Source organism: Venturia canescens, chromosome 3, assembly GCF_019457755.1.
Source record: "Venturia canescens isolate UGA chromosome 3, ASM1945775v1, whole genome shotgun sequence".
NCBI classification, from domain to species: Eukaryota; Metazoa; Arthropoda; class Insecta; order Hymenoptera; family Ichneumonidae; genus Venturia; species Venturia canescens.
In genome coordinates, this window is record NC_057423.1 from 25,621,255 (window position 1) to 25,645,106 (window position 23,852).

The following is a 23,852-nucleotide window of genomic DNA, read 5'->3' on the forward strand; positions in this document are numbered from 1 at the left end:
ACAGTGTACGGAGAGTGAGTAAAATGTTGAGAAGTGAAAACGTGAATAATGTGTCGTGAAACTTAAGAATTATCTGTTCTACTTCGATATCGTAATATATACATAGATAGCAAATTTGCGAGATTTCGCGTCATGTTGAAGTTTGAGGTTATGACCGTCGGAGTGCTGTTGCGTGCAGAGTGTAGAAAAATAAAAGTGGTTATTGAAAAGTGGAAGGAATCGATATTATTAATGACGTGACTAATTACTGTTGAATAATAATAATAATAACAATGAGAAAAAAAACGTTCGTTCATTATAACCTCTAAAACGTTCTTTCCAAACAGAAATTCTATGTTGTGTTATTACATTATAGAAAAAATATGCGTGGTCAGAAATTTCAATGAAACGTTCTGAGCCCGATGAGGATTCTCAACACTTATTTGTTGCTGGAGATTATATTTCGAATTACTGATAAATACTTGGCCTCGAATGGATATAATCAATTTTAGTACTTTTTTTTAACTTTCTTTATAACTTTTGCTTCATGAGCTTGTTTTTCCTCGAATATAATTATTATGAATGATTAGTGACTCCTATGCATAAAACGTCATTTTTTCAATCAAAGTTTCCGATTTGTTGGGTAAATATTCCAAATGCTCAATAAAAACTTGGCCTTCAATTGATATGATACATTTTTATTCCACGAAAAAAGACCTAAATTTCGTCAAAATTGTACTGGAAATATTTCGATAGAGGTTTGTTCTTGGACTGTGGTGATTATTCTCCTTGTCTTCTAATATGTTTTGTCCATTGGAAACTCAAGAGCATGTAGCAATGCGTGTTGCGGGCTGAGATATGATTTCCGGCTTATAACGTTGGTGAAAAGAAAGGAAAAGAGAAAAGATAGATCAAATTCAAGACTCAACGAATACAACAGAATTGGCCATTTTTAAATGTCGTTTTTGCATTCTGAATCTAGACATTTTCGTATCATCCAAAACATGCCCCCGATGAAATATATTTCCAAAGTTCGCAAGTGGCCGCGGAGATCCAATTATCTACAGTTTGATAGTTGCAGAAAAAAGGCACCCGGAAACATTTATTATGTCAGAATTCAAAGAAGTAAAAAAAACTGAGCGTACTTGATTCAACAGAGCAATGGAATTCAAAGACGTTTAAGGTACCTGCATTGCTTGTGGAGGAAAACAATTTCATTTCAGGATAATTTAGAAATAAATTAGGAAATTCAGAAATTTAGCATAGAATTTAGAAAAAGGAAAATTAAGATAATTAGTAAAGCTGAAAACTTTTGTGATGAATTTTTGAAATTACATGTTACGGTTGGAGTAAAAAATTTAAATAATTGGCACACATGCTGCGACACAAAAATATCAAAGTTTGAAGGTATTCGCTCCATACCGCAGTAATACAAACTTTAATACTATTTGAAAAGAAATACTTTAAAACTTGCTGAACAAAGTTCCATTACATATTACCATAAAGATAGGGGGTGATACTTAGCACATATACTTATCCACAGAAATTTCCAAGTTCGCAGCTATCTGCTGCAATTCAATGTATCTGCGCAATGAGTTTGGAAGACAGCAATTTCAAATCCATCCATAAATGAGCAACTGAAGACTTTTATAATCAATTTTTTACTTCATATATATGTTACGGTTAGAGTCAAAATGTAAAATGAATGGCACAGTATATAAATTTTATAGTTTGCAGATTTTTGCTGTATTTCAATGATCCAAATCTATATAGTATTATAGTGAAAAGTTGTTAAAAGTCATGATGTTACATTAAAATGACATAGCGCACATAACATTCAGAAATTCTGTAGGTTTCCATGTTGTTGGCAGGCATTATACTTAATCGCACCCAAAACTGAGCAACTGTGGACTTATCGTAATGAATGTTTTCACTAATAATTCCACATTTGCAGTTTGCAGAATAGGAATACTCATCATACACGTCATTTCATAAGTATTGTTGTCAATATTTGTGTTTGCTTACCGCATTCCGAAGATTCAACTTTTCATATTATCAGCAAAAAAAGCATCCAAAGACTTTTTGGAACAAGTTTCAAAATTTATTACTCGACAGACCAGGTGGAAAAAGAATAACTACACTTATATCAAGACCAGAAACTGTTTTGAGCATCTGTTGTACAAAATGTGCGATTGATGATCATAATCGGAAACCTCTTGAATCACGTTACCACAATCAGCATGAAAAAATAGTAGAAAATCATAGGACACATATTAGGCAACCAATTAATAATATGCATCGATCCGCTGCAAACCGATGGAGTCAAAACAAGGATCGGAAAGAGCAGAGCCATAGTTAAAAAGAAAAAAGACAGCGCAATTGAAAGAGAACAGAAATCAAAATTGTTTCATGTATCTGTGCGTTAGTTTCTGAAGACAGTAATTTCAGATCTATTCAGAAATAAGTAGGTGAAGACTTTAGTAATGAATATCTTCGTTAATATATTCCAGTCGGAACCAAAAAGTTAAAAGATTGGCATACCTGCTATTTCACAGAAATATCAAAGTTCATAGGTACTTGCTACGTACCAGTTATACAGACTTTGATGCTATAGGGAAAAACACTTCAAAATTACATGAACCACATTTTTGAAACATGTTATGACACATTCAAAAAAAAAGTGACAGATACGATGCATGTTGAAGCAAGCAAAATGCTGTAATTTTGTATGTCTCCATGGTTATCCGCAGACAAAATATTTGATCACATCCAAAAATGATCAGGTGTAGACTTACAGACATGAATTTTGCAACCCACAATGCCAATCGCAAACATGGTCTGGAAATATTCATATACATGTCACTTCATCACTTTGTCGAACTTTAGAGGTGTTCATTGCATTTCGAAGATACAAATTTTGATATCATGAAAATTAAGCACCCAATGACTTATTGAAATAAATTTCCAAATTTATCATGTAACAACTCAAGTGAATATATCTATGCATTTACATGGCCCCAAGATTTTTCAAAACTTGGGTGTATGAACAAGCAATCGTGAAGGCTTTTTGTTATAAATATTTCAAATTATCTTGTTGAAATCAATATAAAGAAATAGAAATACGAATATCTCTCGTATTGTCTGGAGAACGAATAGAAATTGGTATGACAATACACTGTAAGCTAAAGAGGTGGAAAAAGGGGACCGGTGAACACAGCCAAACTAAATGAAAGAAATTATGACAACAATACATTGAATTACTTGACCAAAGTATTTTAAAATTTATTTGAATTCGTTTACACACAACCATCCACCTCTTTCTTTAATGTAATTACACAACATAGAATTTCTGTTTGGAAAGAACGTTTTAGAGGTTATAATGAACGAAAGTTTTTTTCTCATTGTTATTATTATTATTATTCAACACTAATTAGTCACGTTATTAATAATATCGATTCCTTCCACTTTTATTTTTCTACACTCTGCACGCAACAGCAGTCCGGCGGTCATAACCTCAAACGTCAACATGACGCGAAATCTCGCAAATTTGCTATCTATGTATATATTACGATATCGAAGTAGAACAGATAATTCTTAATTTTCACGACACACATTATTCACGTTTTCACTTCTCAGTATTTTACTCACTCTCAGTACACTGTATGAGATCAATTAATCCACTTTTGAGGTTTTATTTATTATAGATATTATTGTCGTGAATTGGGCTCGAAACTTATTGAAACTTCTTTTATGAAAAAAATAAAATTGATTATATCCACTGCTATTTCCAATAATGTTTTATTTATGGCTGTGGCTACTCGTCCGACCAGACGGATGAATAAGTATTGCTTAATCGTCCGAAAACAGTACAAAAATGAGTTTATCTTTTCTACAAACAAAAATCACACAAAATATCATGAATATATTTTTAAATAGTGGAAATAAAATAAATTGGTAATAATAAATTAAAGGATAGATGGAAATATGCAGAGATCTATTATATGAGCAAAATTCAATTATTCAATTTAAAACCCATTGCCTTCGAATGAATAAGAATACATTAATCATCCGTCCATGTTGAAGATCGTATAAACAAGCGTGTATGGACGATTAAGCAAGCCTTATTAATCCGAACATCCAGTCTGAGTATCCAAGAAAGCCGTCGGACGAATAAGAATACATTAATCGTCCGTCCATGTTGAAGATCGTATAAACAAGCGTGTATGGACGATTAAGCAAGCCTTATTCGTCCAAACATCCAGTCTGAATGTCCAAGAAAGCCGTCGGGTGAATAAGAATACATCAATCGTCCGTCCATGTTGAAGATCGTATAAACAAGCGTGTATGGACGATTAAGCAAACCTTATTCGTCCGAACATCCAGTCTGAGTGTCCAAGAAAACCGTCGGACGAATAAGAATTCATTAATCGTCCGTCCATGTTGAAGATCGTATAAACAAGCGTGTATGGACGATTAAGCAAGCCTTATTCGTCCGAACATCCAGTCTGAGTGTCCATGAAAACCGTCGGACGAATAAGAATACATTAATCGTCCGTCCATGTTGAAGATCGTATAAACAAGCGTGTATGGACGATTAAGCAAGCCTTATTCATCCGAACATCCAGTCTGAGTGTCCATGAAAACCGTCGGACGAATAAGAATACATTAATCGTCCGTCCATGTTGAAGATCGTATAAACAAGCGTGTATGGATGATTAAGCAAACCTTATTCGTCCGAACATCCAGTCTGAGTGTCCAAGAAAACCGTCGGACGAATAAGAATACATTAATCGTCCGTCCATGCTGAAGATCGTATAAACAAGCATGTATGGACGATTAAGCAAGCCTTATTCGTCCGAACATCCAGTCTGAGTGTCCAAGAAAACCATCGGACGAATAAGAATACATTAATCGTCCGTCCATGTTGAAGATCGTATAAACAAGCGTATATGGACGATTAAGCAAGCCTTATTCGTCCGAAAATCCAGTCTGAGTGTCTAAGAAAACCATCGGACGAATAAGAATACATTAATCGTCCGTCCATGTTGAAGATCGTATAAACAAGCGTATATGGACGATTAAGCAAGCCTTATTCGTCCGAAAATCCAGTCTGAGTGTCTAAGAAAACCTTCGGATGAATAAGAATACATTAATCGTCCGTCCATGTTGAAAATCATATAAACAAGCGTGTATGGACGACTAAGCAAACCTTATTCGTCCGAACATCCAGTCTGAGTGTCCAAGAAGACCTTCGGATAAATAAGAATACATTAATCGTCCGTCCATGTTGAAGATCGTATAAACAAGCGTGTATGGACGATTAAGCAAGCCTTATTCGTCCGAAAATCCAGTCTGAGTGTCTAAGAAAACCTTCGGATGAATAAGAATACATTAATCATCCGTCCATGTTGAAGATCGTATAAACAAGCGTATATGGACGATTAAGCAAGCCTTATTCGTCCGAACATCCAGTCTGAGTGTCCATGAAAACCATCGGACGAATAAGAATACATTAATCGTCCGTCCATGTTGAAAATCATACAGACAAACGTGTATGGACGATTAAGTAACCCTTATTAGTCCGAATATTCAGTCCAGCGTGTGTTACGTTTTAACGCGAGCCGTTTTGCGAAAGGTTTTGGCAAAAGATCTATCGGAAAATTGATTCATGTAAAAAATTTTACTGAGAACATAACCCGAAAAAAAAGACTTGATTTTAAAACTTGGAAAAAAAAAAGATTATGTGATACTCCTGTTATTAATTATTTAAAAATTTTAATAGTCATTTTGACTAATATTATATCAAATGACTAATATCATTTTGGCATATCGCTAACTGTCATGGAGTAACGCGCACTACAATTTCCTCGTAAAGCACGAGAACATGGTTTAGTTACGTAATATATCATCTGCATCTGGAGAGCAAAAACTTTGGTAAATATTTACTTTATTCACTTTTACTAAAAATAGTCTTAACATTTTTTCCAGCATTATTATCAATAACAAATAATACCGCGATCAATTTTAGGGAGAGGGAAGGTACAAAAAGCAAAAAAAAATTTTGAACCTTTTTTTGTATTCTTGGAATGTACATGGGTGGGTCTTCCCGGCGCTTCGCGCCGGAAAGACGAATTTTAAGGTCAAAAACCCCAGAGTAGCCCAGCCAAGGAGCGCAACGTTTGCCATCCATGTAGTCTTCAAATTAACCATTAAACGTCTAGAACATCTTTGAATATAGCGAAAAAACTGAAATTTCTTTCGGACTTTTTCAAAATTTTTTTTTTTGGTTTGTGTACCTTCCCCCTCCCTAAAATTGATCGCGATATTATTTTTTATTGATAAAAATACTTGAAAAATAATTTTCCATGCTTTTTAATAAAAGTGAATAAAGTAAATATTTACCCATTAAGTGTAGTACATCCATTTTTTCCGAAACCATTAATTTTTGCAACAATTTAAACGATGAAATTACTAAAACAATCACAAATCATGATAATAATAAGTCAATCAAATGCATCATTGAAAGGTTGTAATCTAACTTTATTAAAGCTTTAACCTTAAAAATAGGTTCATCACAATATTCTTAAACAAATAATAATTTTTCGGTTCAACAAAAAATATGCTTGACGCTTATTATAATATTCTCATAAATGAGCAAAAGAGCAACTGAAAGTAAAGAGAAATAAATGATTCTCCCATTTAGCATCTATTACATTTCCACAACTTCGATTTTGGTGGTTTTTTCAATTCAACGCATCCCACATGATACCATAATACACAATAATCACAGCGTATAGAAAATTTGCAATTCGATGAAGATTCGTCAATAGTAGTATCCAAATCAACAGCACATACAGCGCATAAAAAGACATCATTTTTCCGTTTACATTCCAGAATCTGTTCAACGACTCTCCATGCATCCCCAGAAAAATACTTTTTCATTGACAAGATATTGATATCGTCATCGATAATTGAATCACAAACTGCGTCCGGGTTCGATTCCACAGACTCTTCCTGGATATGTTTACCATGATAAACTGCTGAGTATGCAATTTTATCATCAACCACCCATTTCAAAATAACAAGGGCTCTTTCATTAATACTCAATTTAAAAAACGGCCGTTGTTTAATTCCTGCAGGCACACGACGTTTCTTGCGCAACCCAATGACGGTTTTCTCAGACCCTTTCGGACGTCCCCTCCGTTTTAAAGCACAGGGAACCGTAAGGTTTTCTAAATCGCGATTCCGCTCTGAGCGATTTCGGTTAACTCCCACTAAACACGCGTTTCCGTTAGGATCCATAGCGCTCAATGACGAGTTTTCATTTTCCACTGAACCAGTTCTGTCATATTCTACTCCACTGACATTGTCATCATCATTTCTTCCTTTGACAGTATTCTGATTCACGTCAATTTCATGAAAAAGTAAATCTTTACTCGAACCCAAATTAAAACCATCGTCAAAATTGAAATCACATGGAAGACTTGACGATACTGGAGTACTCGTAGAAAAACCGGAAACTTCTTCCATCGATATCGGTGAACTCTGGAATTCGCGATTTTCTGACCAGGCTTTTCGTATTTTTTCTAGTAACTTAACTCGCCCAAGGAAGATATTACCGGTGACCTCGCTGCCTAGTTTATTAAGTTCGCTAGTAATATCACGCATTATCCGATAACGCTGATTTTCAGTAGAAACATAGCGTTTTGAAAGTTTCGAAGAAACTGTTACGCTGGGAATATTTTCATCGTCTATTGTTTCATCGCTGAAAACTCGCTGTGTATTGCAAAAGTATTCCCGAGTCCATCGACGACTGCAAATACTGGGATCGTAAAGATCGCAACCTGACAGATTTTTAACAACGAACACATGGCTAGAAGAAAAAAACAGAAAAATGAAGAACACTTTCAGTAATAATTGAACATAATGCAGAGATCGATAATGGATTGATAGTAACCGGCACGGCAACGCCATTGACATAAATGAAGGACATTCGCATGACTTTTCAGACGCAATAATCGTTGAACCTGCCAATCGAAATTCGAAATGGTCATCATCCCGTTCGGTATAAGTAAGCTTTCCGCGTCTATAACATTTCAATTCCGCACTGACGAAATCGAATGCATATCGTGTAAGATACTGACAGTAAGACCATTCTGCGGAATTCTTTTCATACGGTATAACCAACGACTTTTGGTAAGTATATGCGGCCTTGAAATCGCGTTCAGAATTTAAACAAGCGACTAAAGCGAAGAAGCTTCCGATAAATTCTTCCAAAGTGCTGTACAATTTAACCACACTTTTAATCTTTGCGTTCAACGATTCGATTCTATTATTCGTTGTGTTCAAAAATGTGCTCTGCATGAAATTAATGCTCAAGGTCCATTCGTTTCGAATATCGTGCCAATTTTTGTTAAAATAGTTTAAAATTGCTGATGGCAACTTCTTGCTTTCTTCATAGTAACGCATGTATTCCGTTTCAGTTGAAGAATAAAGCATTTTCCGAAAGAGATCTTTTGCCGTATCCCGTTGTTCGGGTGTAATGGGCAACTTCTCACAACTAACTTCCCTATTGAACGTCCTTTGAGCGTGGAAAATACAAATCAAAACGTTGGCAGAAGGAAATTCTTCTTTGATAATTCTTCTCTCGAGTAAATCTTTATCCGCCATGATACATTTAGTACTTGACCACGATGGATGAACTTCTTTAAAAGTTCGAAGAAACCAAATCATACTTTCTGCGTCTTCATTCATAAGAATGCATACAGCAACAATCTCGGTATTTCCTTCTGAATCCTCTACAACCATCAGATAAACCGGAGCTCGTATATCAAGCAGCTTAAATGTTCCGTCAATACCCACAAATTCAGGGTATGCCAACATCGATTGTTTCATTTCAGTTGTTGCAAAAAAAAGACCCTTCATTTCTCGATTTTCTTCGAGTACATGACATTCAGCTCCTACAATAAAATCAAACATTCACACGTAAACATTTTCAAACATCAATCCATAAAATATATCCATTGCAAAAATTAACTAAACTATGCTTATACATACCAAACTCTTTCTCCAGTTTTTCGATTGTATTTTTCAAATTGTTTTGGCCGCTTTTTCGTGACATGACATTAGACAAATCTTTAAGCAAAATTTGTTTTTTGGATTTTGAAAAAGCTTTTTGTGCAATTAACTTTTTATTTGCACCGAGAGCCAACAAATTTTTGACTTGACTCTTTTCGTTTGCTGTCATGGCTCGAACTCGAGGCAAAAAATCATACAGTTTCTAAAAAAAAAATGTGTGAAATATGTAGCAATATAGTTGAACAAATAAATTTTTTCGATTCTAGTTATCATTTTTGTGTACCAGTAGCCGACTAGCAAAAACACGCACAAAACACAAAGCGTTCTAAAATTTTCCCTATAAAAGTTTCAAAACAACCGAATTATTTGATAAACACTAAAAATCTCCAAATACCTTTGAACAGATGTGATTATGCTTATCAACCATTTTTCGCAGAACTAGTTTCTTCCCATCACTGCTGCAAATGAAGAACATCATAGCCGGGCATTGTTTTTGAAATGTCCTGGTAAATCAAATTTTTAAATGAATATATATAAGTTATAGCCACAAAAATAAGATCTGAGATTAACAACTATCAAAACTTACGAAGATTTCCGGATGCCTCTCGTCAACGATTTAAAATTTTTTCCTCCGTGTATACAACTATATCTTAACCGATAGTATTTCAAATCAGCATTGAGCAGTCTTGAAATACCTCTCTTTCTGCACTGATCGATAGTTGAACAGTCACGTTTGTAGAAAATACAAAAATTTTTCTTTTCGTAAGCCAAAACCGATTGTTCAAGTTCAGCGTAGGAAGCAAACTCAACCCCAACACTCAGCGGCATGACGGAGTGTAATGTTTTTTTTTTACTCGTTGATGGTCGCTCTAAATCTACGTCGCTTAACTCAGAACATGATTCCACCTCTTCGAACTGATTAGAGCTGTCGTCAGAACCCAATGATGACACTAAAAATTGAAATAATCCATATGGAAATTCTTTAAACGTGTTGACTATCAATGTTATTCAATTACAGCTGTGTCGGACACAGAGCGATACTGTGTTGAACTCTATATCCAACTCCGCTATAATTGAAAAGCACTGTATATTAATATTATCAGAATGCAATAAATGTAAGAGAGAGACGGATAACACCAAACAATAGTTAACACCGAATAGCTTGATTTTCAAACGAGAATATATTGAAAAGAGTAGAAACATCATCACTGCAAGACGCATTTTCTCATTTTTTTTCTAATAGATATTCGTAAGTATCCAAGAATTTAGCTGCCTAGCGTTATCCACCACTCAATACTACCACCTCACATCTTACCAAAAAAAAACTTGAATAAATTCTGGATGATAAAAAAATTATATAAAACTTACACATCGCTGCGAATCCTCCCAATTCCCAATCAATCGCTGACTTCTGATTGTTATTTGGACAACTAAATACTGTAACACGTGAAAAATTTAAAGTTATAACTGAATCAAACAACCAAAACAGAAAATCATACAAATTTTACCATTTCAATTACAGATAATTAAAAAAAAAAAAAACTCACCTATTAAAATAACAAATCGCAACCCAATCCGACGCACTTTGATAAATAATTAAAACACAAAAATATCACGTCGAACCGGGAACAGCTTGCTTTTAGGCGCAAATATGCGTGATCGGCGTAGTTTAGAAAACGGTTAAATTGTGCGCATGCGTAACGAAAATTCGTCGAACGCAGCGCCCCATATTTCAAGAAACATTGAAAACGCTCAGCTGTATAATTATATATAATTAGTCGGACGAATAACAATTCGTCCGACTAGCCGGACGAGTAGCCACTCCGTTTATTTATTTAAACGAAATTTGCAAATCTTGCACCGTTGATCCACGGGGCTACGATCGCAATCACTTTATAATAACATAACAGGCGATAACAGACGGTATACAAGAAAACATTGAGGACTATCAGAAACTTTCTCATCGGCGATTGGTCGAGACGGATAGATTCTCACCGGTGATTGGTTATGATGGGCATCAAGAAGCCCTTGTATGTATCGGTCTGAACCCATATACGGATACGTCAGCTGCGTAAATGTGTTGGTACTTTTTGCATAATCTTAAGCCCGTGCAAAGTTTTTTCTCAGCAATGACGCCACCGATCATGCTGATTTTGGGCGCAATCGAAAGAGAATTTCTTAATTAGCTGAAAGTTCAATTTTGAAATTGCGACATAACTCCTGAGCTTCGCAATTCAAGAAAATAACATGTCGATTTTACCCCCACCACCGCGAATCGTTTTATTCAGAGATAATATAGTCTCGGCGAGAGCCTCGGGCCAGCAGACGACAGGGCTGTCAATGTACTTGTCCCGAGACTCTTCCGAGTCTCTTGATCGGCGAGAGCCTCGGGCCAGCAGACGACAGGGCTGTCAATGTACTTGTCCCGAGACTCTTGAGAGTCTCTTGATATTGCATGTAACTTGGACTCGTTTTTTTTTTAATACTTGGCGTCGAGCCGCTACCGCGTCTCTTGATAGTACATTTTTCAATTTGTTTAATATTTATGATTTTGTTTGAAAATTTTTTAGTTTTTCTTTATAGAATTTTTTTCGATTGTTTTTAATTTTTGTTGAATTTTTTGAACTTTTCAATTTTTCGTTTTTTGTTTCCATATAATTGTTTTCCTGGATTTGAATATTTTTTTATTAATTACGTTTGAAATGGTTTATTTATGACCTTTAGTAATGAATTGCTCATTTGAAGCAAGTTTCGAGAGAATAGATCGAACAACTTCTTATAAATTATCGTACATTTGTGGTTTGAAGTACATGAGTGTCACACGGGGTTTCACTGAGACTACTGTCCAGGTGACATAAAACATAAATGTACTTGTCTCCAATTTTTCAACAGCATTCGTGCTGTGACTTTTGATTTGATTTGACTACTTTTTGTGCACTATGAACTTGACAAATTTTTACAGGATATGGGAAAAATCTTCATGTTAGGTAATGATTATCTCCCATCAGAGTATCTCCCATCAAAACGACATTTATTGGAAAAATTTATAATTAAAATTATTTTCTGCCTCGTCGAAAGAGATATCGAAAAAAATGGAACAAAAATTTTTTAATCAAATTACGGCTAATATATTTAAAAATTCAAAAAATTGTAACGAATTATCAATTTCAATGTTGAGACTAAGTCGTTATATAACGACAGGATTTCAACGACTAAGGCACTCGAATCTTTTTTTCAGATAACGCAATATTGGTCGATTGGAATAATGAAATACAACATAAGAGGGTCACCCCGTGTGGGAGCCGGATTTTGTGGGGTTTTTTCGCGATTTTTTTGCGGTAAGGAAAAAAAATATAGACTTTAGAAATTTGAAGGGTTTATTCAATAGTATTTCAACTCTATGGTAGAAATTTTAACTCTGATATCTCTAGTTTTGTTTGAATGATTTAATGACTCCCATAAGGGTTACATCCTCCTGTTTCACATTTCCTCTTTCTTATTCTATTCCTTCTTATTCTACCTTGCATCTAACGCGTCGTCTTACTTCTATCTTACTTTACTATCGCCTTTATTCGCCTTCTACCTTTCCATTTTCCATTCCATCTATTTCTACCTTTTTACATTTTTTCCCTTTACATCCTTATTGCTCTATTCGTTTTATTTCCGCCTTTGTGTTCCTTCTCCTCCCCCTCTCTCCTCTCTCACTCCCCCCTCTCCCTCTCCCTCTCCCCGTCTCCGACTTCCGTTTCCGCCCTTTCATTCCATTCCTTCTTTCATTCATCTGTGCCTCTTCTTTCATCTCCTTGGTCTTCGCTTCTCCCTCTCCTCCTTTCTTCCATCTTCTTCATCCATCCCTCCCCCTTTCCTTCTTGATCCAGAATCTCCTTAATTCTTTCTCCTACTCCTCTCTCTGACTCCTCCCCTCCACCACATCTATCTAATACATGCTCCCATGTTTCTTCCTCTTCCTCACATATTCTGCATTTTTTCTCTTCTACCCCCTTCCAATACTGGCCCTCTCTCATTTCGTTCCCCAATCTATATCTCCCTATCCTTCTGTATCTTTCCTCCCCCCAACCTGACCTCAAGTATTTTGGGACTTCCTCTGTTCTTATCTCTCTATACCATCTGTTGTATTTCGAATCCCTTATCCTCCTTTCCCTTTCTTCTCTCTGTTCTTCCCTGTCTCTCTCCATCCATTTTTCCATTTTTTGTCTTTCCTCCACCCTCCCCTTTTCCCTGCTTTCCTTTCTTCTTTTTTCCCATCCCGATAGCTCCCTGTTTCCTTGCTCTCTCCTTCTAGTCTCTTCCCAACAGATTCTCGCTAATTCGCTTCCCCTCCCCTCCTCTAATTTCTCCTCGTACTTCCATGCCCTCCTAGCCGCTCTTGTCCTTATTTTCTCCCTCTTCGTCTCCTCCCTTACCATGTACCCTGATGTTGTCCATTCTAAGCCCATCGTCCACCTTATATACTGAAACGTAATTGATTTTTTTGTTTCTTTATTATGAAGGATTCGGGACACGGAAGAGGGCTTGAATTAATTTTAGACCTTGTTTGATTGATTGTCACATAAAATTATACAAAGAATTTATTCAGTAACTTATTTACTAATACAAATGTAAAATAAAGAAAATGTGTAACGAAATATGTGTTTTGTATTGATTTGTCCAGGTTTTACCCCAAAAGAAATCTCGTTATTACCGACGAATATGACACCGTGAGAGTATTTTCGAATATGACTGTACTCTCGGATTTTTGACAGAATGATATGAAATAAACGTTATTTAAATCTTCCTGATATGGCTACGCTCGGGCTATCGTTTATTTGTGAGGTATAAATTATAAATTCAATGATTTCGCAAGTTTAAATATGATGCGTGAATTACGATACTTTTCATTGAGAGTGTACGTTCAATGTGGTGTAAAAGTATATATTTTTACCGCTGTGTATCGTGGCGCTACGTTCACATGATTTTCGCCTCGGCTGATCGAAGACAGTCAATATGGCTGTGCCCGCGTGTGACAGCTCGAGTGAGTGTTATGATTAAATTCACAAAAATAGTAAAGTGCATTAAATAAAATTAATACAATGATCGTTTGTTTTGTGAGTGATTGTGTTCTCAGTGTACTTTGCGTGTTTTTCTTGACTACGTGTAGTATCGACATAGTCAAGAAATGATACCTTGACTCTTTTCCCTCCCGATATAACTTTTGTTATTTCCTTCTATAAATTTTATTCCTTTTATCAATTCCGTCCTCCTTGTCACCTCTTTATTCCTTTCCTTTAATTTTCGTGTGAGGGATTACACGAAAATTCCTTTCTTTTCCTTTAGACTGTTGCTGCTCGTACTGCTAACCGGACAACTAAGCATGTGTTATTCGTCCGGAAATTAGCCAAAAGTGAGGTTATCTTTCCTCCAAATGAAAATCGCTCTAAACGTCATTAATTTTTTTTAAACATTAAAAATAAGTTGAAATATTTCAATTGAAACATTCCTAGCGATAAAAATAACGCAGTTTTGAAATAAGTCAGCATTACTGTTCCAGAATATACGTTCTGGAAAAATTTGATAAAGCCTTCGGACGAATAAGGATAAATTAGTCGTCCGGTCAGAATGAAAAATCTTGTGTCCAAGAATATACGGACGAATAAGCAGTCCTTAATCGTCCGGTTACACAGTTTGGAGCCGTTTGAAAAAGTCTTCGGACGAATAAGAATACATTAGTCGTCCGGTCAGAATCGAAAATCATGTATCTAAGCATATACGGACGAATAAACAATCCTTAATCGTCCGGTTACACGGTTTGTAGCCATTTAAAAAAGCCTTCGGACGAATAAGAATACATTAGTCGTCCGGTCAGAATCGAAAATCATATATCCAAGTGTCGTAGATAAAATAAAGACTTTTTAATGCTTTATACAATAAGTTGGATGTTATTTCTTAATCAATCTTTTTCACGTCTTGTCTTCAGCATTTTCCTTTTTGTTATTCGTTCGTTTCCATGACATCTCAAATCTCTACCCCAAAAGTCTTGAAACAAAACGAAACCACATTTTTATACTCTTCTTCTTCCGCACGAACAAAACCTCACAACAATCATAACAATAATTTTCTACTTCAGTCGACCTTCCTGACAATCAAGCAGCCCTCGGCTTGTCATCAAGGTTTTTTCTGAAACAATAATTTAACAAACAAACATTTTTTATTTTATTTCATATATAATGCAATAACCATGTAACATTACTTTAGACTTATATCTGATAAAGTGATCAAATTCATCAGACTGTATAAGGCATGTCATAGTATACTATATATATAATTGTTATTAAACAAATAAGGAATACAGTTAATCTAGTATTATTTAAACTACACTTTCTCGATTGTATTCAATCTGGTCACCGGCCTCCGCTAATAACTCCATCCACACGAACCTGACCAGGGTTCGTGCCAGAGTTTGATTAACTCGGCCAAGTAGTCCCGACCTTGCCACAAGGACCCCATACACACGATCTTGACTAAGGACCGTGTTAAGGTACCTCTGACTACGGCCCAAGGTACAACCTTGTGACTTCAATTCACAAAATTAATTTTGAATTTGTGTTATTGATAATTCTCAACTTTTATCAATTCCAAAGCTCTTCAAATATACAAACACCACTCTAAAATTCTGAAATGCACAGAACTTATTATTAACATTATCTCACCTGAAATTAATCAAGGGCGTCAAACGTAATCCATTTACGCATACTATCAACTGCAACTACACTTTTCTGACCTCGTGCTTTTTTAAGTTCTCTTAAATCTTCAACTTCATAACGATCATGTGGCAGTATTGCGGTAACTCTGAAAGGACGTTTAGCCTTTGCCACTAATTTCTTACTTTGTCCTGTAGCCGCTGGTTTAGATGCTATCATGACAATATCACCTACTGCATAATGCGGTGGTTTAAATCTTCGTGCATTAAACCGAATTTTTTGTTTTTCCTGTTCCTTATCCGTAGCCCGCTTAGCTGCATTACGTAACTCTGTTAAATCCACCTGATCCAGAGACTCTTGTATCGATGCAAGTAATACAGCATCCGCAGCGCTACGGGGCTTGTAACCATACAAAAGTTGATTCGGACTCTTCCGAGTAGTCCGATTTGTAGTACAGTTAATGCCACTTTGTACTTTTTTGACATAATCGTTCCATTTATCTTCTGAAGCACCAGCACTTGTAGTAGCTAGTGAACTAAGAACTGTAGCATTTACACGTTCGACCTGTCCATTTGCTCTTGGTGTTGCTACAGCATTTAACACATGTTTAATACCATATTCTTGACAATATGCAGCGAAACTATGAGACGTAAAACACGTTCCTCTATCGCTGATAATTCTTGTAGCTACTCCAAAAATTGCAAATAATTGTTCGAGTGCTTTTATCACGAACTTAGTCTTCGTGTTTCTTGCAGGTTCAAGAATACAAAATTTTGTGAAGGCATCCACAATGTTCAATATATAAGTATTTTTACGTTTACTCTTCACAAACGGACCCACATGATCAATGTGTATAGTATGGAATGGGATAGCAACTTTCTCTATGGGGTGTAACAAGCCTGGTTTACGTCCGGATATATTCTTATAATACAAACAATTTAGACATGCTTTAACATATTTAGAAACAAATCTTCGCATGCCCTTGAACCAATAATGTTCCTTAACTTTTTCAATAGTTTTTTCAAAAGCAAAGTGTCCTTGATCATCATGACACATCTTAACAATGTTGAAGCGTGAAGCTCGTGGTACTACCCATTTATTTCCCGTATTTGTTCGTCGGAAAATCACTCCACCTTTCAAGTCATATTTTTCAAAATATTGTTTCGTATCAGATTGAACATCTCCAGACTCAAGTATTCTGTGAATGATTTCTAAATTTGGATCTTGCATTTGAGCTACTTTAATCCATTCATTATCAGTTATATCTATTAACATGCAGTCAACCGGATTTCGACTTAAATAATCAACATGCGCTCCTTGAGCTCCTGGTCGATATACTATCTCAAATTCATAATCCTGCATGTAAACCCACCATCTAGCAACTCGAGGTAATATATCTTTTTTTTCAGCCGTTGCTCTAACTGCAGTACAATCAGTAACTACAGTAAACTTTATTCCTAATAAATAAACTCGAAATGTTTTGAGAGCTTCAACTACTGCAAGTGTCTCTAAATCATAAGAATGATATTTTTGTTCTTCAACTGAAGTTTTACGACTGTAATAAGAGACAACTCGTTTTCCATCATTATTTTTTTGTATTAAGATCGCTCCTAAACCAATAGAACTAGCATCCGTGTGCACCTCTGTTTCTAGTTTAGGATCATAGAGAGCTAAAATTGGTCTATTTGTGAGTATTTTCTTTATTTGATTTACCGCACTAGACTGATCTTGCCCCCATTTAAATGCAACATTTTTTCTTAATAAAGATGTCAATGGAGCAACTATTCTAGCAAAATTCTGAATAAATTTTCTAAAATAGTTGGCAAGACCAAGAAACGATCGTAATTCTTTTATATTCGTCGGCTCTGTTGCTTTTAGTACTGCTTCAATTTTGTGTTTACCCGGTCGTACTCCTTCTACCGATATCTCTCTACCCAAATACTCAATAGTAGTTTCCAAAAATTTACATTTGGCAAGATTTAAAGTATAATTATATTTTTGAAGAGCTCTCATAACAAGTTCAAAATTTTCAAGAGCTTCATTAATACTCGTCGCTGGTATAAGTATATCATCCACATACACAAGCGCGATAGAGAATCTTAATTCTCCTAAAGCTCTATTAATAGCTCTCTGAAATACTGCAGGTGCATTTTTGAGACCAAAGGGTACCCTCAAAAACTCATAATGACCATCTGGAGTCACAAATGCAGTCGTTTCAATCGAGTCTTCATCCATTGGAATTTGATAAAATCCTGACTTCAAATCCAATGAAATAAAAAACTTCTTGCCTGATAATCGATCTATTTGATCATCAATATGTGGTAAAGGATGTGGATCAGGTTTTGTTTTTTTATTAATTGCTCTGTAATCAATGCACATTCGACTTTCTCCATTTTTCTTTGGTACCAATAATATCGGACTTGCATATGGTGAATAACTTTCACGAATAATTCCATTCTCCTCTAACTCCTCAACAATTTCTTTTACTTTTTTACGTTCCATGTAAGACAACCTTCGAGGTCGATAATGTACTGGCTCTTCATCTGTCAATCGAATTTGCATTGTTGTACCTTCAGCTTTGCCCAATTCTCTCATATTTAATGCAATACTCGAACGATATTTGTTCAACAACTGTAATACTTTAGCCACAACTTTACGATCTACTATTGAACATTGAATATCATCTTCATTTATTGGTCTTATGCTCATTTCAACATTATTAATTTCCAGAGGTTTCACCAACTTGTCATGAGTATTGTCTTTTATCAACTTTATTCCCATAGCATCTACAGTTGCCTTAACTCCCGAATTTGCAAGTATATCACGACCAATAAGTATTTTCCTTGATAATTGATCATCCGGGACTATGTAAATTTCTATCTCGAAATTTATATCATCAATTAAAAGTTGAATTTCAGCGCGAGCGATTGGAGTAACTAACGCTTGATTGAAAGCTGACAAAATTTCTTTTGTTTGCAATAGTTTCAATCCAAGCACTTTCGCTTCACTATCGCGCATTATCGAACAATCACTTCCCAAATCAATAATACATTCATTTTCAATATTGTTTATACGACACATTTTGAGTGGTTTACGTACTTTGCACTTGTTTATTTCGCAGACTTTTAAGGGAACTGCGAGACGGTCTAGTCATAAAGGTTTCGTCACTCTTTTTTTCTCATTTTTGCGATAGCAACGATTCTCCGTATGACCAACCATATTACAGAATCCGCACTTAGGTCTACTATCATTCTTTTCATTCAACTTTGAATTCTCGTTTGTTTTTATTATTGAGGTATTTCCTTTATCAGGACAATCATTTTTTTTATGTCCAATTTTACCACATCGATAACAAGCAATTTTCTTTTCTTCGTGTATTTTTTGTTTTACAAATGTATCATCACGTGGATGATTTTTATTTGATTCTTTAGTTTTAGCAATATGTAGTTCCTGATAAACACTCAAACAATTATTCAATTCGTATAGAGTTTTATAACGAGATGCTAAAATCATAGTGCGAATTCTGTCATCACAAATTCCATGTGCCACAAAATCAACAAGTTTATCCTCCGTTAATTCAAGCTTTAGCTTATTCATTTTTCCTATTTTTTTGAAACAATACATTTGCAAATCCAAACCAGGTTTACTTTTATATAAAACTGCTTCTTCGAGTAATTTTCCAAAACTAAGTTCATCCGGAAATTGCTTTACAATAGCATGCGAAAATACTGACCATGTCAATTGTGATTCATGTAATTCATTATACCAGACTTTTGCATTTCCCCGAAGCTTGCACACCGCTAAATAAAGTTTAGTCTTTTCATCCCATCCATATAATATAGCACAAGTATTTACTTTATTCAACCAATCCATTGCCGATATATTCTTTTCCGATGGATCAAATTCAGGTAGAAACTTTTCATTTATAAAATTATTACTTGTCTTTTGAGTATTCAATTTCACCATACCTGATAATATTTCTGTCAATTTAGCAAAATTCGTATCAACCACAGTAGAAATCTCAGTTAAATTACTGTGTTCTGAATTCTTGTGTGTTTTTTTTATTCGACCTTGGTTTTCCGGACTTCTATGAGATCGCTTCAAATTACATCTCGCTGATATCTTCCTATCACTCGAGCGTTCTTCTTCCCGTCGTTTTTTCTTTTCTCGATCATGTCTATAATTCTTCTCACGAGATCTGCTGCGACCCATTTTCCACCAAGAGCAATGAGTTATTCACAATGAGTTCTTGTCGTCACTGATTTTTTTTTTTTTTTTTTTTTTTTTTAATGTTGAAAAACGCTGGTATATCCCACTTCTGATTTGTCGTAGATAAAATAAAGACTTTTTAATGCTTTATACAATAAGTTGGATGTTATTTCTTAATCAATCTTTTTCACGTCTTGTCTTCAGCATTTTCCTTTTTGTTATTCGTTCGTTTCCATGACATCTCAAATCTCTACCCCAAAAGTCTTGAAACAAAACGAAACCACATTTTTATACTCTTCTTCTTCCGCACGAACAAAACCTCACAACAATCATAACAATAATTTTCTACTTCACAAGCATATACGGACGAATACGCAGTCCTTAATCACCCGATTACACGGTTTGGAGCCGTTTGAAAAAGCCTTCGAACGAATAAGAATACATTAGTCGTCCGGTCAGAATCGAAAATCATGTATCCAAGCATATACGGACGAATAAGCAGTCCTTAATCGTCCGGTTACACGGTTTGAAGCCGTTCGAAAAAGCCTTCAGATGAATAAGGATAAATTAGTCATCCGATCACAAAGGAAAATCATGTATTCAAGCATATACGGATGAATAAGCAGTCCTTAATCGTCCGCTTATACGGTTTAAAGCCGTTTGAAAAAACCTGATCAGAATCGAAGAACACAAATTAATGCATATTATTTCTTTTTCAAACCATTTGTGAGTACAAAATTTTCTAAAACAAACAAATTATGGAATAGGGTAATTCTTAATCACATACAAATTTTTGAAAAATATTCTTCTCACGTCTGAAACTCTTCAATTCCTTGCTAACGAATTTGAATGTGCGTCGCGTAAGATAACGACAATAAAGCCACTCTGTAGTGTCTTTTTCATACGGTATCACCAACATTTTCTGATAATTATACGCAGCCTTGGAATCGCGTTCCGAATCTAAGCACGTGATAAGAATGAATAAGCTTTCGATGAACTCCTCTAACGTGCTGTATAGTTTGACAACGCTTTTAACTTTAGCGTTTAATGATTCGATTCGATTGTTTGTTGTATTCAAGAATGTACTTTGCATAAAATCGTTGCTCAAGGTCCACTCGTTGCGAATCGGGTGCCAATTTTTGTTGAAGTAGTTTACGATTGCCGATGGCAACTTTTCAACTTCTTTGTAGTAACGCATATACTCTGATTCAGTCGCAGAGTATACCATTTTCTGAAAAAGTCCTTTTGCCGCATCTCGTTGCTCTGGTGTGATAGGCAACTTTTCGCAGCTCACTTCTCTGTTGAAAGTTCTCAGAGAATGAAATGTACATATCAAAACATTGGCATTTTTGAATTCTTCTTTGATGATTCTTCTTTCAAGCAAATCCTTATCCGCCATGATGCACCTAGTCTTTGACCAAGAGGGATGGATTTTTTTGAACGCTTGAAGAAACCAAGTCATACTTTCCGCATCTTCGTTAACAAGGATGCAAACAGCAACGATTTCGGTGTTCCCTTCAGAATCTTCTACTACCATCAGATAAACAGGAGCCCGTATATTAAGAAGCTTAAATGTTGCATCGATACCCACGAATTCGAAATATGCAGCCATTGATTGTTTCATATGAGGTGTTGCGAAAAGAAGACCCTTCATTTCTTTATCTTCTTCAAATATGTGGCATTCAGCTCCTAGAAAAAATATCAAAATATTGACACATAAATACTTCTCAACATAAATGCGTTAAATAATAGTTCACTATCAATCATAAAAATTAATTATGATTATACATACCGTATTCTTTTTCAAGTTTTTCAACTGTGTTTTTCAAATTATTTTGGCCTCCTTTTCGCGAGATAAGATTGGATAAATCTTTGAGCAAAATTTTCTTATCGAAATCATAGCCACATTTTTGCTTGACCATTTTTTTATCTGCACGAATATCCAACAACTCTTTAACTTGAGTCTTTTCATCTGTTGTCATAGCTCGAACTTGCGGCAAAAATCGTACAATTTCTAGAAAAAAAATAAAAATATCTTTTTTAAAAATGTAAAATTCGTATAAATTTAAGCTAATAGTTTCCTGAATTTTCATATGCATAAAAAAAAAATTTACAAAACGGACTTTCAATAATCTTAAATTTGAATCGTTAGTTCTACATTATTCATTAAATACTCATTGAATATTCGATATCGCGGCACCAACTGTAATCGGCTTGTACATTTTTTTTATGACTTCTATATTACCTGAATGTGTGCGGAATCGTTGGGTGAGTTTGGAGCACCTTCGACGTGTGTGCGGAATCTTTATATGGATTTAGAGTGTTATCGCTGGTGCCGCGATATCAAATATTTACCAAATACCCTATCTGGATTTAAATATTTCTGCTCAAATAATAATTCCAAATTATTGTGCTAAAAAACCACATAAATTTAAAAAAACGAGTATTAAAACGCAATTTTGACTAATCAAAAAAAAATACTAAGGATTAAAATAATTAAAAAAAAATAATAAACATAAGCATTAAAAACAATACAATTTTTTACTGAAATCGAGATTCACAACTTTATGCAATACTTCGAAACAATTATCCATAATTAGGAATAATCCCACTTTTGAATATCGTTTGCGAAATTTCAAACACTAGTCAAATTTGAGATCACATTTTGATTAATAGTCATTTTTATATAAATAAAAAAACCATTCTCTAAACAAATATTTCTGTTTTATATATACAACAAAACTACTCTCCTCAGCCGACTTTATTTTCGTATTTTTTAAACAATAATCTAAATGTAGAAATGTTACTTAAATATTATTTCTTTTTCATTTACACAAATTTCTTGAAACAATTTAATAAAAAAAAACTAAAAAAGCGTATTCTTTGTAGAAAAATTCATTCAAATTCCTTACAAAGTTTTCAAGATTCAACTATTACCATATTTGAAAAAACAATATTTTAACCATTGCACTTGAAATTAAATTTTCTTCATAACTACACCATATTATTGAATCTCGGAAAATTCATATAAATCACAATAAAGGTAATCTATCAGGTGTACGATCAATAGAAATTTTAATTCGAAAGATTCAATATTTCGAAACAAATTCCAATTACAGTGTGTTATATTTATACCAGAAAACTTTCCTTTTTATCAAAATATCAAAAATATCCAAGGCGAACGTATGTTTGTCTCTCTAATACTCACACAACTAATAAATCGCCTTAAAGTACTACATTGTCAATATGAAACATTTTTGAAAAATAACTTTGAAAACTCTCTAAATATACGTAGACTTTCAAGATAAATGTTACGAACATACTAAAAAATCTCATACCTTCGCACAGATATGATTATGATTATTAATCATTTTATTTAGCACCAGCTTGTTTCCATCACGGTTGCAAATGAAAGAAATCATAGCCGGACATTCTTGTTGAAACGTCCTGAAATATTCAATAAGAATTGTACATATAAATTACAACCACAAAAAATAAAATCTAATACAAATAACTATCAAAACTTACGATGAGGATCGAATGCCTTTCGTCAACGATTTAAATGTTTTTCCTCCGTGAATACATCTGTACACCAATCGGTAGTACTTCAAATTAGCATTTAGCGGTGGTGAAATACCCCTATTATTGCACTGTTCAATAGTTGTGCTATCGCGTTTATAATAAACACAATAAACTTTTTTCCCAAAAGCTGCGACTGATTCTTCAAGTTGAGTAATAGAATCAAACTCCACTCCGACCGTCAACGGAATGACAGATTGTGAATTTTTTTCCCTCGATGAATGAGAGTCCCCAGCACAAACTGATGATTTTGATGATTTTTTCTTACTTGTCGATGGTCGCTCAATATCGCTGAGATTAGAACAAGAC

General features: G+C 34.8%; 2 protein-coding genes and 1 long non-coding RNA gene across 4 annotated transcripts; 1 reads left to right on the forward strand and 2 right to left on the reverse strand.

Moving 5' to 3' along the window:
* Window positions 1–6,498: 6,498 nt before the first annotated feature.
* Window positions 6,499–10,787, reverse strand: LOC122407568 (uncharacterized). The gene is made up of 6 exons (XM_043413877.1): window positions 10,605–10,787; window positions 10,426–10,494; window positions 9,644–10,007; window positions 9,452–9,560; window positions 9,037–9,259; window positions 6,499–8,939 (listed from the first exon to the last, which is right to left on the reverse strand). The coding sequence occupies exons 2-6, from the start codon at window positions 10,427–10,429 to the stop codon at window positions 6,679–6,681; spliced, it is 2,961 nt and encodes a 986-aa protein (XP_043269812.1). The 5' UTR covers window positions 10,430–10,494; window positions 10,605–10,787; the 3' UTR covers window positions 6,499–6,678.
* A 299-nt stretch (window positions 10,788–11,086) lies between these two features.
* Window positions 11,087–13,703, forward strand: LOC122407899 (uncharacterized). Its single transcript, XR_006260307.1, has 3 exons — window positions 11,087–11,136; window positions 12,296–12,395; window positions 13,569–13,703. It is a non-coding gene; the product is annotated as an uncharacterized lncRNA (long non-coding RNA).
* Window positions 13,704–18,884: 5,181 nt separating this feature from the next.
* Window positions 18,885–23,628, reverse strand: LOC122407898 (uncharacterized). 2 transcript variants are annotated; one of them, XM_043414374.1, is made up of 4 exons: window positions 23,493–23,628; window positions 23,303–23,411; window positions 21,757–21,978; window positions 18,885–21,653 (listed from the first exon to the last, which is right to left on the reverse strand). In XM_043414374.1, exon 4 carries the CDS (start codon window positions 19,965–19,967, stop codon window positions 18,906–18,908), a length of 1,062 nt encoding a protein of 353 aa, XP_043270309.1. In that variant the 5' UTR covers window positions 19,968–21,653; window positions 21,757–21,978; window positions 23,303–23,411; window positions 23,493–23,628; the 3' UTR covers window positions 18,885–18,905. The 2 variants fall into 2 exon arrangements, with proteins under 2 accessions (XP_043270309.1, XP_043270308.1); XM_043414373.1 differs by having other exon boundaries at window positions 20,040–21,653.
* Between the last annotated feature and the right edge of the window lie 224 nt (window positions 23,629–23,852).